At 34.9% G+C, this 17914-nt stretch overlaps 1 protein-coding gene across 2 annotated transcripts; it reads left to right on the top strand.

Moving 5' to 3' along the window:
* The first annotated feature begins 10708 nt into the window (after positions 1-10708).
* LOC107784311 (OVARIAN TUMOR DOMAIN-containing deubiquitinating enzyme 6) lies at positions 10709-17422 on the top strand. Of its 2 annotated transcripts, none has more exons than XM_016605433.2 (9): positions 10709-10903; positions 11802-12662; positions 13203-13364; positions 15414-15491; positions 16094-16172; positions 16293-16438; positions 16647-16712; positions 16801-16975; positions 17083-17422. In XM_016605433.2, exons 2-9 carry the CDS (start codon positions 11988-11990, stop codon positions 17283-17285), a joined length of 1584 nt encoding a protein of 527 aa, XP_016460919.1. In that variant the 5' UTR covers positions 10709-10903; positions 11802-11987; the 3' UTR covers positions 17286-17422. The 2 variants fall into 2 exon arrangements, with proteins under 2 accessions (XP_016460919.1, XP_016460911.1); XM_016605425.2 differs by having other exon boundaries at positions 10764-10903; positions 11666-12662.
* The last annotated feature ends 492 nt before the right edge of the window (positions 17423-17914 follow it).

Consider the following 17914-nt stretch of genomic DNA (forward strand, 5'->3'; position numbering starts at 1 on the left):
AAGCGGCAGAAAATCACATATGTCCACCCGGGTGCACATGCTAGCCCGACACATACTCCTGTACAGGTAGGCGAGAACACCAGCACCCCAGCTGTACTGAGTAACTCATCTAGCTGCTGGAGATGATGTAGAAAGCGCATACTCACTAGATTTCCCAAAGTGTTCGAGAACAAGACACCCCCAAAAAGAAGGAACAGCGGCAACCTCGTGTACCAGTAAATATGGATATCCTCTGTCTCGCCGGTAATGCCGGGGTGCAATACCTCCATATGCTCTCTGATAGCTGTCACAGAAATGCGACTGCCCCCTCTAACTCAGCCTTACCCTGTGGCTTGAAACCAGTATACTGCCCCAGCAAATCCAAATACTAGGTTTGTGTCATAGCTCTCATATACTGCGGCAGTGCAATGACCAGTCCATCAACACGTAGCCCATATAAAACCTGAACATCCTGAAGTCCATTTTAATTCTTATATGTGTCAATTTCAATATTTTTAAAATTTTGTTAGTTTAATAAACTAAATAATTAATTTTTAATTGGACAGAGTAATTATCTATGGATTCCAGGCTCGATATTTGAGGCCCAGTAGCATCAAGCTATCCTAAATTCTTTTGTATGTCAATTTCAATATTTTTGAAATTTTGTTAGCTTTATAAATTAAATAATTAATTTTTAATTAGACAGGGTATACAACTATGAGTTCCACGCTCGATATTTAATTTGACAACATATATTAATTTGTTAGTTTTGTAAGTTTATTTTATAAATTAAATAATTAATTTTGTAAAGTGTAATTGGATAGAGTTTGTAGTTAGTACATACTTAAACTACAGAGACTCTACGCTAAAAGACTCTATATTTTACTACGCTAAATGACTCTATATTTTACTACGCTAAATGACTCTATATTTTACTACGCTAAAAGGCTCTATATTTTAATGCGCTATAAGGCTCTATATTTTACAACGCTAAAAGGCTCTATATTTTACTATGCTAAAAGACCACTATTCTTTAAGCAAATAAATAATCTAAACTAAATAAAAACAACAAACATATGAACATAACATTCATGGAATTACATATAAAACAGTAAAAGATATTTGTGAACAATTTCATTAACAATAAAAATTATTTCTCAACTTTTAACTATTTTTTTAAAACACTAATAATTTAATCTGGGTAAAAATAACATACAAATTTAATCGCAAACATAACACAAATCAACATGGAAACACATTCAAGAAAACAAATATGCATATGCTCTACGAGTTTCGACATAAACTAAATCGGAATACCTCGATTTATGTTTTTTGAAACATCGAAAATTGAAATTTTGACCCCGAAAGAAGGAATCCACAACAATCGAATGCTTGGATTGTATGCGGGCCCTACGCTCTTCACTTTTTGTGTGACGGGTGGGGCCCAAGGATTTTTTTAATCGAAGGGGGGGAGGGCAACAGAAATGGTGGGGTGGGGGGAGGGCTTAAAAATGAGCACTGGTTCTGTCGTGGGGAAGAAGGAGGGGTTATATTTTTTTATAGGAAAACGCAGTATAATACTACGTTTTCCTAAACATAGTACTATACTGCGTTTTCCTATTAAAAAAAATTAATTTTTAGTTAACGCCTAACTTTCCGTTAAAGTAAAACGCAATATTATTTAGAAATGTAACTTTTTTTTAGCTGTATAAACGTATTTTATGTCCAAAATACCATTATTTCAGTTTCGGACTCAATAAAATTCCTCTAATAAACCATGGAGCTCATATGTGTAAAGTTAGCTAGTGTGGATTCACGTAAATAATAGCATGTTTGGCCAAACTTTTTTTAGCCAAAAATATTTTTATCCAAATGTATTTTTCCCAAAATTAAGGTATTTTGTAAGTTTTTAGAAAGAAAAAAAGTGCTTTTGAGTAGAAGCAAAAGCATTGTTTGAGAAGCAAAAAAAGTAGCTTCTTTCCAAAAGCACTTTTGAAAAAATATAATCAGAAGCTAGCCAAACACTAATTGCTGTTAAAAAAAATTTAAATTATTTTGCCACATACAAAAATGCTTCTCACCAAAAGTACTTTTTAAAAAGTGCCAAAATAAGCTAATTTTAAAATTTTGACCAAATAAGCTATAAGGAAATAGTGCCAAACAAATAGCTTGTTTCGCCCTTCTAGAATTAGCTTATTTTGAGAAGTATTTTTTCTTAAAAGTGTTTTTTTTTCAAAAGTAATTTTGGTGAGAATTAGTTTGTATTTGACTAATTAATTAAAAAAAAATACTTCTGAGCAGCAATTAATGTTTGACCAAATTTTTAAAAAGTGTTTTTAGGTGTATTTTTTCTCAAAAGTGTTTTTTAGAAAAATGCTTTTGGAGAGAAACTATTTTTTTCTATTTCTCCAAAATTGTTTCTGCTTCTATTCAAAAGCATTTGCTTTTCCTTCTAAAAGTTTGGCCAAATATTATAACTTTTTTTTATTAAAAAAAAATATTTTTGGCCTTGAAAAAACTTGGCCAAACAGGTTAAAAATGACATAGGAAGTAAGAGATTTCTCAAGTTTCTTTTTTCCTTTTGCAAACTCATACTATCTTTTAGGTTTTCAACCAAATGTTGGAATTTGGACTTACATTAATTGGTTATAGCCTGAAAGGATAGCGACGTGGCCCATGTGGTGGATAAGTAAAAGGCATAATATTAAATATTATGTGTGTGGATAAGTGATGTCCAATAACTATTGGTCTGTGATGGGTAGACACTCTTTATAAATAGCGGTCAACCCCCCTTTCCCTAGCTATTAGAAAACCCTAGCGTATTCTGTCTTTGAATACGTGGTAACGGTAGACGTCCCATCAGTCAAATTCTCCGGTCTGTGAGAGCACGTAGCTAGTGTATTGTGGAAGTTGGTCTCAGCCTTAATCGCTGTTTGCTGTCGCTGCTGAATCCATGGAGTTTAACGGTACGCTTCCTTAGACTCTAACTCTTGATTGATTGTGTAATTGTGTCTTAATCTCTGTTATGGCTACAAATTAATTATCTTATAGTTGGTATCAGAGCCACCATATTTAGAGATTAAGATCGTTGTTTAATCTTGAGTTTATATATATGAACTGCCATTTGTTTGAGTTTATATATATGAACTGTCATTCGTTTTGATGTTGGATCATGGATGCAGTTTTCATGACACCTGACTGCTCTAACTCATTGATTTGTTGAGTTGGAGAATAGAGACACGATTATATTTAATCTGTTGCGTTGGTTTTTTTTTTAATTAAAAAATAAAATTGGCCGACAATGTGTTTGATGTCGGCGATGACAGAAAGTGGTGTAGTAGGGTTTAAGCATATGCACTTAACTAACCCACTGATTTCTCGCATGACATGCCAATTGACTTTATTCTAATACTTACTGCTTGGAAGCCTTGGCTTACAAATCAATTTGAGAAATAATCTTTCACTGTAGTTTGGTGATTAGCTAATGTGGATTTAGTCAATACCTACAGTAATTGTTCTTAATGAATTATTCTATTGGTTATTATTACCTTTTAGTAATTGTTTACTTGCAACAGTTACTCCAAAATTCCTTGTTGACATAATACATAAGATTTAATTGTTTGTGGGCTCTATTTTAATTTTATATGTATATAATATTATTATAAATAAGAAACTGTGATTAATAAATAGTGTTACCAAAGTGGTCTATTTATTTGGAGTCACTGAAAAGTTCTTAATACTACATACATGTGAGATGATTCAATACATGGATTGAGAGTTATGATTAATAGATAGTTTCCACCAAAGTGATCTGTTTATTTGAGTCATTAAAATATTCTCAATGTAGCATGTCCAAATTGTCCTTTACAAGTATATACTAGTGTTGGAGATTTTTCTTTTTGATACTAGTGACGCTAAATTAATGAATAAGGATAATTTAATGTAAGAGGAGGTTTTGTGTCTCTTACCTAAATGAAGGACACAGTGTATGCCTTGTACTCTTGGATAATAAGGGGAGGCTTTGTATCTCTTGCCTACCTTGGACTCCTTGACTTTTTAAAAGGGGAGACAGTTGCATCTTCTACCCAAAGGAGGGGTGTAATGGATGTCTTTGACTCTTTTGATTTAATATATTCCTGCCCATAATTCTATCTAATTTTTGTGTTGTTTGCTTATACAGCTGTTAGCAACATGACCACTCAATTGAATTCCATTGAAATTTTGACTAGTAGCAACTACAAGAAATGGAAACAGGATGTTGAAATAGTGTTAGGTCTGATGGACTTGGACTTTGCATAGACTGAACAGAAACCTGCTGAACCTACAACTACTAGCACTGATGATGAAAAGGCTAAGTATGAAAAATGGATGAAGGCTAACAAATTGAGTCTTATGATCATGAAAAGATCCATTTCTGATCACATAAAAGGTGCAATTAAGGATAATGGAAATGCAAAAGATTTCTTAAATGCCATTGGACAGAAATTCCTATAATCTGATAAAGCTGAGATAGGTAGCCTGATTGATTCCCTTTCTACCAAAAAATATGACCTTGTAGTTAATGTCCGTGATCATATTATGAAATTGGTTAACATTGCTACCAAACTGAACAATTTAGGTATAACCATTACCGATGATTTTCTTGTTCACCAATCTCTAAGGTCCCTTCCTGAGCAATTTAACCAACTTAAGACAACCTTTAATGCACAAAAGGATAAGTGGAGTGTTGATGAGCTTATTACTGTTTGTGTGGTAGAGGAAGGGAGGATCCAAAAGAACAAAGTTGAGGGTGTAGTGAACTTTATTAGTTCGTCTAGATCAGCTGACTATCCCTCTTATAAAAGAAAAGGTGGACCCAAATTTCACAAAGAGAAACATGGTCATTCTCATCATCCAAGTGGTAATAGTGGTCATACTAATAAGCCTGGTGTTAACCAAGGTCAGTCTCATAATTCTCTTGGTCCTCAAGCTGTAATTAAGAAAGAAATCAAGTGCTGGGATTGCAAACAAGTAGGTCATAAAAAAGCTGGCTGTCCTCTGAAAAAGAAATCAGGTAATCTTTTGGCTTTTATCTACTTTGAAACTAGTCTTGTTCATGTTCCTTTAAGTTCCTGGTGGTTGGATAGTGGTGCAACTATTCATGTAACCAATGACTTGCAGGACCTAGTAAGCAGACGGAAGCCAAAAGAGGATGAAGCTAGTGTTGTTGTGGGCAATGGACTCAAACCAAAAGTAGAATTTATAGGGACATCTATTTTACCCTTTAAAAATAATTCTAGTATTCATTTAGAAAATACTGTTTTTGTACCGTCTATGAGACGGAAATTAGTTTTGGTTTCCCTTTTGGACAACTGGTTATTCATTTCAACAAAATAATGGTATTATTAAAATTTCTTATAATTCACATGTTGTTGCTGATACCTTTTTAAGTGATGGTTTATATCGCTTGAATGTATTGAATGAAACTTTTTCTGCAATGCATGTTGAAAATATTGCCCACAAAAGGTTTGTTATAAGTAAAACGTCTTACCTATTATGGCATAGGCGTCTTGGTCATATTTCTAAAGAAAGAATTGAACGATTGATAAAGGAAAATATTTTACTTGTTCTTGATCCAAAAGATTTTAAAATTTGTGTGGATTGTGTTAAGGGTAAAATGACCAAGGTTAACAGAAAGGGTTCCACTAGGAGCTCTGAACTCTTAGAAATAATTCATACTGATATTAGTGGACCTTATGTACCTACTTTGACCAATCATAAGTATTTTATTACTTTTATTGATGACTTTTCAAGGTACTGTTATATATATCTTTTAAAAGAAAAATCTGAAGCACTTGATAAGTTTAAAATTTACAAGACTGAAGTTGAAAAACAACTTGGGAAGTCCATTAAGATAGTGAGGTCTGACCATGGTGGTGAGTCCTATGGAAAATATGATGAGTCTGGTCAATGTATGAGGCCTTTTGCTTTATTTTTGCAAGAATGTGGGATACTAGCACAATATACCATGCCAGGTACTCCTGAGCAGAATGAAGTGGCTTAAAGACGAAATCGTACTCGCATGGAAATGGTGAGAAGTATGATGTCAATGACTAGCCTACCTGAGTCTTTTTGGGGTGAAGCCTTAAAAACAGCTAGCTATATCCTGAATAGAGTTCCTGCAAAATCTGTCTTGAAAACTCCCTTTGAACTATGGACAACCCGAAAACCTAGCTTGAATTATTTTCACATTTGGGGATGTCCAGCTGAAGTTCGTATTTATTCACCTGCAGAAAAGAAAACTGATCCTAAAACTACCAGTTGTTTCTTTATAGGCTATTCTGATCACCCTAAAGGTTTTAGGTTTTTCTGTCCTGGGCGTGGCACTAGAATCGTTGAGTCTATTAATGCATAATTTCTTGAGCATGATGTTTGTGATTGTGATTGTTCATGTGGTAAGGAAATTGTATTAAAAAAAAAGGAAGTCATTGTCCCTGTACCTATTGTACACGAGAAGGTGGTAAACCAACTTATTCATGAGGGGAAGAATCAAGGGAACAACGACGCAGATCCCATAGTTCCTGAGCAAAATGTTCAAAATGAATCACTTCGCAGGTCACAAAGAGAAAGAAGGTCTGTCACCTCTGATAATTTTATCGTGTATGTGACTGAAAATCTCAGTGATACTGGAGAGCTGACTGATCCTTTATCATATGCTCAAGCTATTTCCTCTCCATTTGTTGATAAATGGCGTGAAGCAATGAAAGATGACATGCGCTCTATGGAACACAATGGAGTGTAGGAGTTAGTTGAATTGCTTGTAAGTTTTAGGCTTATTGGTTGCAAATGGGTGTTTAAAATTAAAAGAGACTCTAAGGGAAACATAGACCGTTATAAAGCAAGGTTGGTTGCTAAGGGTTACACTCAAAAAGAAGGTATTGATTATAAAGAAACATTTTCTCCTATTTCATCCAAAGATGCATTTAGAATTGTGATGGCCTTGTGGCTCATTTTGATTTAGAATTGCACCAAATGAATGTTAAAACTACTTTCCTGAATGGGAGTCTACTTGAAGAAGTTTACATGGTTCAACCTGAAGGGCTGGTAAAGAACATCTAGTGTGCAAGCTTAACAAATTCATATATGGGCTTAAACAAACCCCCAGGCAGTGGTAATTGAAATTTGATGAAATTATTACAAAATTCGGATTTATGGAAAATAAGCTTGCTGAATGTGTTTATCTCAAAATAGCTAATGACAATTTTATTATTATGGTTCTCTATGTTGATGACATTTTGCTTGCCACAAATGATTTGGACTTGATGAATGAGACCAAACAATTTTTGTCTAGGTCTTTTGATATGAAAGATCTTGGTGAAGCCTCTTTTGTTCTTGGGATAGAAATTAAAAGAGATAGGTCACGTGGTTTATTGGGTTTATCACAACGTTCCTACATTGAGAGTGTTCTTAAAACTTTCAATATGCAAGACTGTAGACCTGGTATTGCACCTGTTGTAAAAGGAGATAAACTTAGCAAGGATCAATGTCCGAAAAATGAAGTTGAAATGAGAACTATGAAAGATGTGCCATATGCAAGTGTTGTTGGTTGTTTGATGTACATACAGGTTTGTACAAGGCCTAATATTGCATTTGCTGTTAACATGTTGAGAAGATTTTCTTTTAGTCCTGGATGGGCACATTGGGTGGCTGCAAAGAAAGTGATGAGATATCTACAACGCACCAAAGACTTCATGCTTGTGTACAAAATGGTTGATGACCTGGATCTTCTAGTATATTTAGATTCTGATTTTGCAGGTTGTCAAGACACCATGAAATCAACTTCTGGGTATATTTTTATGTTGGGTGGAGGTGCTATTTCTTGGAAAAGTGAGAAGTAAAGTATCACTGCTACATCTACAATGGAAGCTGAGTTTATTGCTTATTTTGAGACTGCTTCACATGCTGTCTGGATGAAGAATTTTCTTACTAAATTGCAAATTGTGGATTTTATATCTAAGTCAGTGACTATTTTCTGTGACAATAGTGCAACTGTGTTCTTCTCCAAAAATAACAAGAGAACAAGAGGTTCTAAACATGTTAGCCTTAAGTTTCTTAAGGTTATAGACATGGTAAAAGAAGGTGATATATGTATTGAGCATATTAGCACAGAATCTATGTTGGCTGATCCTTTGACTAAAGGCCTGAGGCATATAGTGTTTAATGAACATGCTAAAAATATGTGTATTTTAGAGTCTTTTGATGTGCTTTAGTCAGTGGGAGTTACTTTGTAATTGCTAACTGAGATATTGCTTTTAATAAATTCTATTTTTATGCAAGCTTGTGTTATTTGATATCTGTTATGCTTATGACTAACATGATAATTTATTTATTTTTTATTTCTAATTGGACATTGCATAAACTCATGATATCTTTGAGTCTTGCGGCTTGTTGCCTTGATCATCCCAAATAAGGCACAAGGAAATCCTCCTGAGGTGATATGGTTATAATATCACTTGAAGGATTATTTCTTTCTAAGAGGTGTGAATCGATTCACCTTGATTAGAAAGATAAAATGCTTAGCACACATGTTTGATCCATGTTGATGGAAATTCTAGCATATGTGGTCGTAAATAGAATTCATACCTTAAAATAGTGCGATGCCTGCTACGATTCATTGTTAGTCTTTTCTATTGAGACTGAATGGATTGTTATATGGGTCATTCTATCCTTGGCTATGTAAGTAGTGTGACCACCGTATAGTCTAATTTTTTTTTTCAAAATGATTTTCTTAAAAACTCAAATATTTAAAATTGTTTTCTTGTCCTCAATTAACGTTGGCGTCCAAGTGGGAGAATGTTGGAATTTGGACTTACATTAATTGGTTATAGCCTGAAAGGATAGCGACGTGGCCCAAGTGGTGGATAAATAAAAGACCTAATATTAAATATTATGTGTGTGGATAAGTGAGACCCAATAATTATTGGTCTGTGATGGGTAGATACTCTTTATAAATAGAGCTCAACCCCCTTTTCCTAACTATTAGAAAATCCTAGCGTATTCTGCCTTTTGAATACGTGGTAACGGTAGACGTCCCATCAGTCAAATTCTCCGGTCTGTGAAAGCGCGTAGCTTGTGAATTGTGGAAGTTGGTCTCAGGCTTAATCGTCGGTTGTTGTCGTTGCTGAATCCATAAAGTTTAATGGTACGCTTCCTTAGACTCTAACTCTAAATTGATTGTGTAATTATATCTTAATCTCTGCTATGACTACGAATTAATTATCTTACACGAAACGCATGTGAAAATTTAGAACGTTCAACTCCCGAGTCCTGATATACTTGGAAGGGAAAAAAGATAACCTCCTAACATACGGTAAAGTTAGCTCACCTGCTCTGCTCAGGTAATGAATATCTAACGTCTGACTTCATATTAGATTCATCACTTCAGCGTTACCTTTTTCCAGTTTCCATTTGTCCGTACTACCAACATCACGCTCGTGACACCAACCTTCTACATTTCGACACGTGCACTCAAAATCATTTACTATAAATTTTAGTGCTTTTAACATATGTTAAAAGTTTTTATTTTTAAGTTTAGTGAGCCGTTGTTTGAAGGTCTGGTCTTTAAGTAAAGTGCAAGACTAGTCAGATCCGGACGAACTAGTCGCTAACATCCCTTAAATTTTTGTCTCATGTTAACATCGTCATATAGTATTGGGTTGCATAATATGATGTAGCTTTAAATAAGGTATGAAGGCCGAACGTTAGAGTTATATGTTATAAGGTAATGGAATACTTTTCTATTTTGTATAGGATAAGAGGTTAGTATAATAAAGTTGTGTCCTAGGCTGCTTGTGGTTATTGTTGTATCCATAGTGTTCTTCCACTTTTCATAGTACCGAGCCTTACTTACATGTTATTATTATTTCTTTTCATCTATTTTTTAATATTTTTAATGCTGTTATTATTTCTATGATTTCTGTTGATAGTACTAATATATTATCTTTTTTGTCTTCTTGAATCGAGGGTTTATCGGGAACAGACTCTCTACTCCCTTAGTGTAGGTAAGATCGGCGTACACTCTACTTTCCCAAATTTCCATTTATAAAATTTACTGGATTGTTGTTGTCGTTAACATCGTCATATAAAATAAACTAAAGAGAAAATATATTTTTGATAACAACTTCCGGAGTATGTCCTATCAAGACCTGTATCGAATAATTCCATCAACGTGAAAAAAATGTAAATAGATAACAAGAAACTACCTCAATATTTTATGCCTCAACTAAATTTTGCACTCTCATCTCCTATTTTCTATTTGAGTTGCATTGACCCTTTTCATTTACCAGACATTAATTTGATAAATTTGCAAAACTAGATCCGTTCAGATTAATTTATTTTTTTTTAAAATAATTTAGTCTCTTAAAACTATGTAAAAGATATAGTTAAATTTTTCTGTAACAACTTTATTTGTTCTAATCTTTTTTAGTTGTTATAGTAAAGTGCTGTTATATAAAATATATATAATAATATAATATAAAAATTAGTTTTAAAGAAAACTTAATTGTTATAATAAAGTGTTGTTATAAAGAATAGATGTTATAGAGATATTATAAATATTATAAGATATTAGAATTTTTTTTTACTATAAAATTTATAAAAAGATATATTTAAAATGTTACTCAAATTTTAACAGCAAAAATTGCCTAAAATTTTGAGATAGGAGAGTAAAACTCAGCCTCCCATTTTCTTTTTCCCACTTACCCCATCTTTTTCTCTCTCTCTAGAAAACCCATTTTCCTCTCTCTACCCACACATGTATATAATCTGTATACGTATACTTCCTTTACCTGGAAGTTTATTTTGTACCCATTTTCCCCTTTCCTCAGAATTTTTCATCTAATAAAACCCTAGCTTCTACTAGCTGGTGCTGCTGATTCTAAATCAAGTAAGTCAAACTCTAGGGTTTTGGAATTGTTTTTGTATTTTGAGATAGGTTCTATTTAAAATTATGTTAATATTTTGTTGATTTTGCTTGTGGGTTTTCGGTAGTTAGGTTGAATTCTTGAATCTTGAAATCTGATTTTGACATCTTTGTGGCAAAGTTTCTATTTTTTTAAAGAATTGGGGTTGTGTGTTTATTTATTCCCCTGTAAATTTTTGATCTTTTCTGTGTTTCCTCTGATTGTTGTGTGGATAACTGGGTTTTTTCTCCAATTTTTCTTGATTTTCTTGAAACTGCATGGCTTATTAGAGGGTAAGTAAAAAACAAGTACTCCCTCCGTCCCACATTATGTGACACGATTCGGAGTATGAGGGTTATACTCTCTAATTCTTAGTGTGAACCCGGACATCAAATCTTCAAGTTTGTTGAATTAATATACATATCTAGAAACTACACAAAAATACTATAAGTCACAGTAATTAACAATTCAAGGGATTTAAAAGGCATATGAAAAAATTGCGCTCAAAGAAAAATTCCTTTGACTCTCCAAATTGTAACTGTGTCAGAGAAAGTGAGACGGAGGGAGTAAATATTTTAGCTTTATGATAAAATCATAGATTCTCTTTTTGAACTTTTGGGTTTTTGTATTGTGGAGTGTTCTTGTGGTTAAGCGAAGTGAATTGGGCGATTTTTGTTCTATTCTTTTTGGGTTATAACTTTGTTTTTTCTTAGCCTTTTGTGGTGATTTGATGGTCTTGATTGCAGTTGTGATAGTGGAGGTGAACTTTGTATTTCGGGCTTTACTTTGTAATTTCGAGTACCATTAGGAAAAGAGGTTTTCTTGTTTCAAAATAAGATTATTGGAGATCAAGGTCTCATGAGAATTGTTAGGGGAATGCAGAAATTACTTTGCGAGTATCAGACAAAAGTGGAGTGCTGGGACAAATCGTTCAGCCGAGGCATTGGTGTTACTGCCCCAAAGGCCAGGAAGCGTGACAAATTCAAAGCAAGCGCTTTGTTTCTCTAACTTCGGGTAAAGGAAAACTCAAGTGTTTCATAGGTCCCAGGTTGAAGAAGACTACCCCAAATGACTCGGATACTGGTTCAGCGTGGTTCCTCTGGAGCTTCATCGTCTTCGTCCTCAAATCAGAACAGGTCATCAACTTCGCTCCCTGGCTCATCTTCTTCTTCAGCTCCAACCCAGACACAGGCTTCTAGTAACGGTCAAGTACTATCAGTTGCGAAAGATGATGAATTCTTGGAAGAAATACAAGAACAGGTTGCTTTAGAAGAGCTCTCCATTGGTTCTTCAAACTACAAGGGTGTTAAGGGTGATGATGAATTGTTGGATAGTTTTGGCAGCGACCAAAGCACCAATGACGAAAAGATTGCTGACAATGAGAAGAGAGATGGTGGTTTTGTCAGTGAGGACTTGGCTAGGGAATTTGATGGTTTGAGAGTTGTGGAAGTGGAAAATGAGGGAAGTTCAGTTCAGAGGGCTACATGTAGTTCATGTCCACCTCCACCTCCTGTCCCACCACCGAAACCTGCTTCACTAAACTCGAGTCCTAGAAGATTCCCGTTGGGTAGTTCACATGCTGGCCGGATAGGATCGTCTAGGGGAACTGCTGGGCGACCTACTGTCTCAACTAGGACCTCACCTGCTGGATCCAGGCCATCCTCTCCACGATCACACTGTGATGAAGGTTATAATAGTGCTGATGAGCAGAACCCCTGCTTTGGATCCTCATATGATGATGTGGTATGTTCCACCATTTTATCAATTAAATAGTAGATTACAGATAATTTATTCCCCTCTAGGCTTGTGAAATAAGAATTGACTGTGTCTCTTTAGCATTTATAATTAGGATATTTACTTCCGTTCACCTACCTTATGCATTCTAATCAGTAAGTGATCAATTATTCCGAATAGATAAGTTTGAGAAAGCAGGCTAGTAAGGGGAGATTCTGCTCTCACGATGTGGCCTCGAGTGAAGAAGTCACTGTATCTTGTGTATCTAGAGTTAAAGCTATTTGAGGACAAGCAAGGCTTTCAATATGTCTCACTTTGCAAGTTAACATGTTTCCTTTGTTTAGTTAATCTTTTTAGCTGGGTTAATCTTACCCTGTTTATAACCCTGAATCCTTTTTGGAATTTATCAGCTCCTTAGTCTTATGATAGATCTTTTGTTGATATTTTTGGGCTGATACTTTCTGTTTCTTTGTAACATCTGCATCTTCTTGATGCCTTTTGTTAATAATATTCACTTCATAAAAAAAAAACATTTTTCCTTTGTTCTAGGAGAGAGAGCGGCAGTTTGAAATGGATATTAGACGAACCAAAAGCTTAGAAGTTAAGAAAATGCTGGGAGATGGGAACTGCCTCTTCCGTGCTGTTGCTGACCAAGTATATGGTGATTCTGAAGCTTACGATTTGGTCAGACAGATGTGCATTGACTACATGGTAATGTTTCTACCAAGGTGTCGCTTATTGAAGTGATATAACAATATTTGATTGTATTACTTTCTTTTGTTGCTAGGTTGAGAAATTCTATTTTACTTGATTCTAGTTTCTTTCGACATTACTAGGTAGGAAAGCTGGCATACTTATAAGAATTTTCCTTTGACCACTAGGAGAACCTCAGTTTTTTTAGTCTATTGCCAATTTTGTAGTTATCAAATTGGGGAACTACAGGATTTACAGGCCAGGATATAATAAAAAATGCAGGGACTGCGATTGTGTGATAACTTTTTCTTCTTCTCCAGCATTCAAGATATTATATGAATTAATATATTACTTAACGTATTGAGTTAAACTTAAATTAAAGTAAAAAGAAAAAGCTAGCATAAATAAGTAGATGTCTGCTGTATAATATAGTGAGAGGATTTGATGGCTTGATAGTAGATGTACATGTAACTTATCCCAAAGAAAAAATATATAGTACATATGATGTGATTAGTATGATTTGTTTTTGGAAATGTTGTCCCTGGAAATGACTTATTCTTTGGTTGTTTTGTGGGAGAGGTAATATTATTTCAGAAAGAACATTTATTAAACATCGATAACAACTTTAGCAAATTGGATAGTGCTTTTATGAAAATTTAATTGTTGGTTGGAGCAGTGATGTGATGTTAAGCGTTGAGATAGTTGTGCCGTATCACCAAAAAAAAAAGAGTTGAGATAGTTGTGAAGGAAAATAACTTCCGCCAGAGAGTATATGAATCTTTTTCTGGAAAATGTTTGCCATCATACCAAACACATGTGTCTCCCATATGGAAATTGAAGCAGTAAATTTTGCAATTCAATGTAGATCAGCACATAGAATTCAAGAGTTGGTTAATGTAGATGATGCGTAATTTGTCTTAATATGTTTTTCTTGGCATAATTGACAATGAAGACATTAGAAATATGTGTGGCTAATCTGTAATGTTTGACATTGTCTTAAGGATATTTAAGTAATTGGTGGTTTGTGTTTGTTCAAATGCCAATTTAATTTGGAATACACGTCAAAATTCCCAGACGTCTACACAAATAAATTCCATTACATGGCAAAGGAGCTACTTTTTCATCTTCAGGTGGCATGCTGCATTTATGATTCCCGCTCTAGCATTCCCTGAGGCCAATGACGATCAGCTCTCTAAAAATGCTAAACTTTGTTAGGTTTGCAACAATTTGCCCTGCTTTTTCCCTTCTGTTTCAATCTGTGGCCTAGTTTGACTAGCCACGGAGTTTAAAAAGAAAGAAAAAACTTTGAAACATGTGATTTCAAACATGCCATTAAGGGTGAATGGTTGGTTTAAAGTTAAATTGCTTCCAAAGATAGAAAGGTGCCATTCTTTCTGGAATGGACCTAGAGAAAAATCAGCTGGTAGCGTTTCAACTAATAAGGAAATTGTCTCATAAAATAGAACAAAGGGAGTAATAATTACTCTGGTTTTGCTTGCCGATTTCTTCTTTGCAACGATTACCCTCTAGGCCACGCCCTTGGGGTAATTTTTTTTTTGTTTTTGTTTCGGGCGCTCGTGTTTATGTTATTCAACTAGAGAAAAATCAGATAGTAGCATTTCACGGATAAGTAAGGTTCTGTGTGCCCAACACCTTTCCTTTTTCTCTTTTGGGGAAGGATGGGGGTTGCTTGCAGGTTTATAGGTATGTCTGTATGTAGTTCTTCATTTTGTATTTCAGTTCATTTTGTCAGCTTCTTGCACAAATGTAAGTCAGTATAGCAGTCCTTTCTCAAAAATAAAGTAAATCTGAGTGGACTTTTCCTCTGATGCATCATCAACTGGTGTCGTGTTCCCTTGGCATCCCAGTCCTTAATAGAGAGTAAAAACACTATTATTTCTGAAGGAATCCATGTGTACATTGTGGCTGGAGTATTTAAGTTATATTTACTATCTTTCATGTTCTGAAGGTTGATAGGTTCTCTTTTTTAATCATCGCTATATTTCTGCAAAACCTATTTAGCATCCCTCTCATTATTTAATACTTGAATGAGCTTCTTTGTGATAGGAGCGGGAAAGGGACCACTTCTCTCAATTTATAACTGAAGGTTTCACTTCCTATTGCAAGAGAAAAAGGAGAGATAAGGTACTTTATGTGGTAGTTCATTAGTATTATTCCCTTTCTCATTTGTTGTTTCTGTCAGGCTGGTAAATATTTTCAGTCATTTGCTATACATTGCAAAAGGTATGCCCCCTTTATGGTCTTAGAGATAATTTCTTTGAGTTTCTCAGTAAGTTTATGCATCCATTAGAGAAATTGCTTTGGGGGGGGGGGGGGAAGATAGTAATGCTGTACTTAGTTTTTTTTCCTTTTCCTTTTTCACCATTTATGCTCTTACATTTGTGCTTCTTGATTACTTTTAAACCACTTCCTTCATTTTATGAAACTTTTATGCTAAAGAGATTCTGGCTACTGTTCGAGTCTAGCGTCCGATGATTAAAAACCTTCTATTTCTTTTCCTTATCGAAAAAAGGAAAAATAAAAGAAAACACTGGAAGTTAGAGAAGTTAAAGAGCTTATATCAACTGCAGACATCAATTTCTTTCAAGAGCTTGTGTGATCTTTGCTGTGGCTCCTGTTTTGCTTATGTCTGTTTGACATATATGTATTTCATGCATGTCTTTGTCCTTTCCCATGTCCATTTTTTGGGGCCATCAAAATAATGCTTCTCATGATTGGCTTTGTAGGTTTATGGCAACAATGTGGAGATTCAAGCTCTGTGTGAAATGTATAATCGCCCTATTCATATATACTCTTATAGCACAGGTAACTTTTCTTTTGTTATTCTTTTGTCAAATATCAGTAATGAATCTATGGCTACTAGGCAAGCTTCTGTGGACTATGTGTGCGCTGCGTGAATTTAATTTGTGGAATTCACTAATGCAGAACCAATCAATACATTCCATGGTAGTTACAATACAGACAGCCCTCCTATTCGACTCAGCTTTCATCATGGAAATCATTACAACTCTCTTGTTGATCCACGTCGACTAACAGTTGGTGCTGGCCTTGGGTTTAGCTCTCTACAAGGGGTAAAATTGCATATCTACAAACTGGCATGATGTTTACTTTCTGTAGCTGTTGAAACTGGATAAACTTCATCGGCTGTGTGCCTACAGCTCTTGGGTGTTGAATTATGTGTGATGTTATTTATTTTTTTTATTTGTCAGCTAAAGCATCTAGTAGATCTGTTTTCCATCCTTACCTTCTGATTTTTTTTTATTTTTTATTTTGGTATAGAGGAATGTTGATAAGGATCAGGTCAAAGCAGCAATAAAAGCTCAACAGGATCAGCAAATTGATAATGTGAGTTACCTTAAAACTCGTGAACTGAATTACTTTCATCGACCGGGCAATCATTTGGTTTCATGTTATGTTAAATGGTTCAATTCAGGCACTTCTGGCAGAAGGACGCTTTTATTCTGATCTTGAGCTCACCGAAAAGGAGATTGAACGCATGGTAATGGAAGCTTCTAGGGCCGAGTATATTGCCAATGACAAATTCAGGCAGCAGCTTGGTTGTCGAGAATCTTCCACTTCTAGCGCTGAACCATCATCATCAGGAGCTAGTAAGTTCGAGCTGGCACTCCATTGAGGAATTGGCATTCATGAACAATACATGATTCTTTTGTTTGTTCTTCTATTGTGATAGAATCAACTGGTTATGGTCTTGCAGGGTCATCGGGAAGTGAAGCGAAGCAAGAAGGTGGGGGGCGAGAAGTTCTTAGTGACTGCATCCAGATTATGCTGTCGATGGGATTTAGCTATGCGCGAGTAATAGAGGCTTATAGCATATTCGGGGATGATGTGGATTCAATGGTATGTTATCTCATTGAAACCAGCAATAGCAGCAGACGTAAAGGAAAAGCAACTGAATGAGGAAAAACAAGAAAGACTTGCAATGAGATTCTAGTTTCTTTTTTCTCTCTCTATTAGTGTATAACTATAGCTTTGTCTCTGGAAACCTCGAACGTACTATTTTCAGTCTTAAATCTACCATCAAAGTGTTTCGTAAAGCTTGATCTTCTTCCTTTGCATCTCTATGAAATAATTTCTGTTTAGAACATACTGTTTTACACGGAAGGGTACTGATACTAACCTGTTTTCCCAATTGAAAAAATAAAACCTTCTGGAATGAATATATACGTCGTTATGGTACCTGATCTCTGTGTATTGTGTTCTGAAATCTGTAATTTTTTTGGTTTTCATTCCCAGAAATCAAAACAACAAATGTCCAGTTCATTTCTACCGAGTGCAATAGGTGCCCCTAGAGTAATGGAGGAGACCATAGTTTTGTAAGCCGAAAGAGGTAGCAGAAAAGCTATCAAAATGGGGATGAAAACTGTGACCTGACCCATGAGAAAAGCTCTCGCATAATTGAGATAACAACGCAGTCCATTTGACACCCCTATGTTGAGCATATAAAGACGGAAATATCATCATACTTATATTTATATTTTTACTATATTATAAGTGTAAAGTCCCAAAAGTCAAAAGTGAATTACTAA

The sequence above is a fragment of the Nicotiana tabacum genome, chromosome 18 (assembly GCF_000715075.1).
Source record: "Nicotiana tabacum cultivar K326 chromosome 18, ASM71507v2, whole genome shotgun sequence".
NCBI lineage: Eukaryota > Viridiplantae > Streptophyta > Magnoliopsida > Solanales > Solanaceae > Nicotiana > Nicotiana tabacum.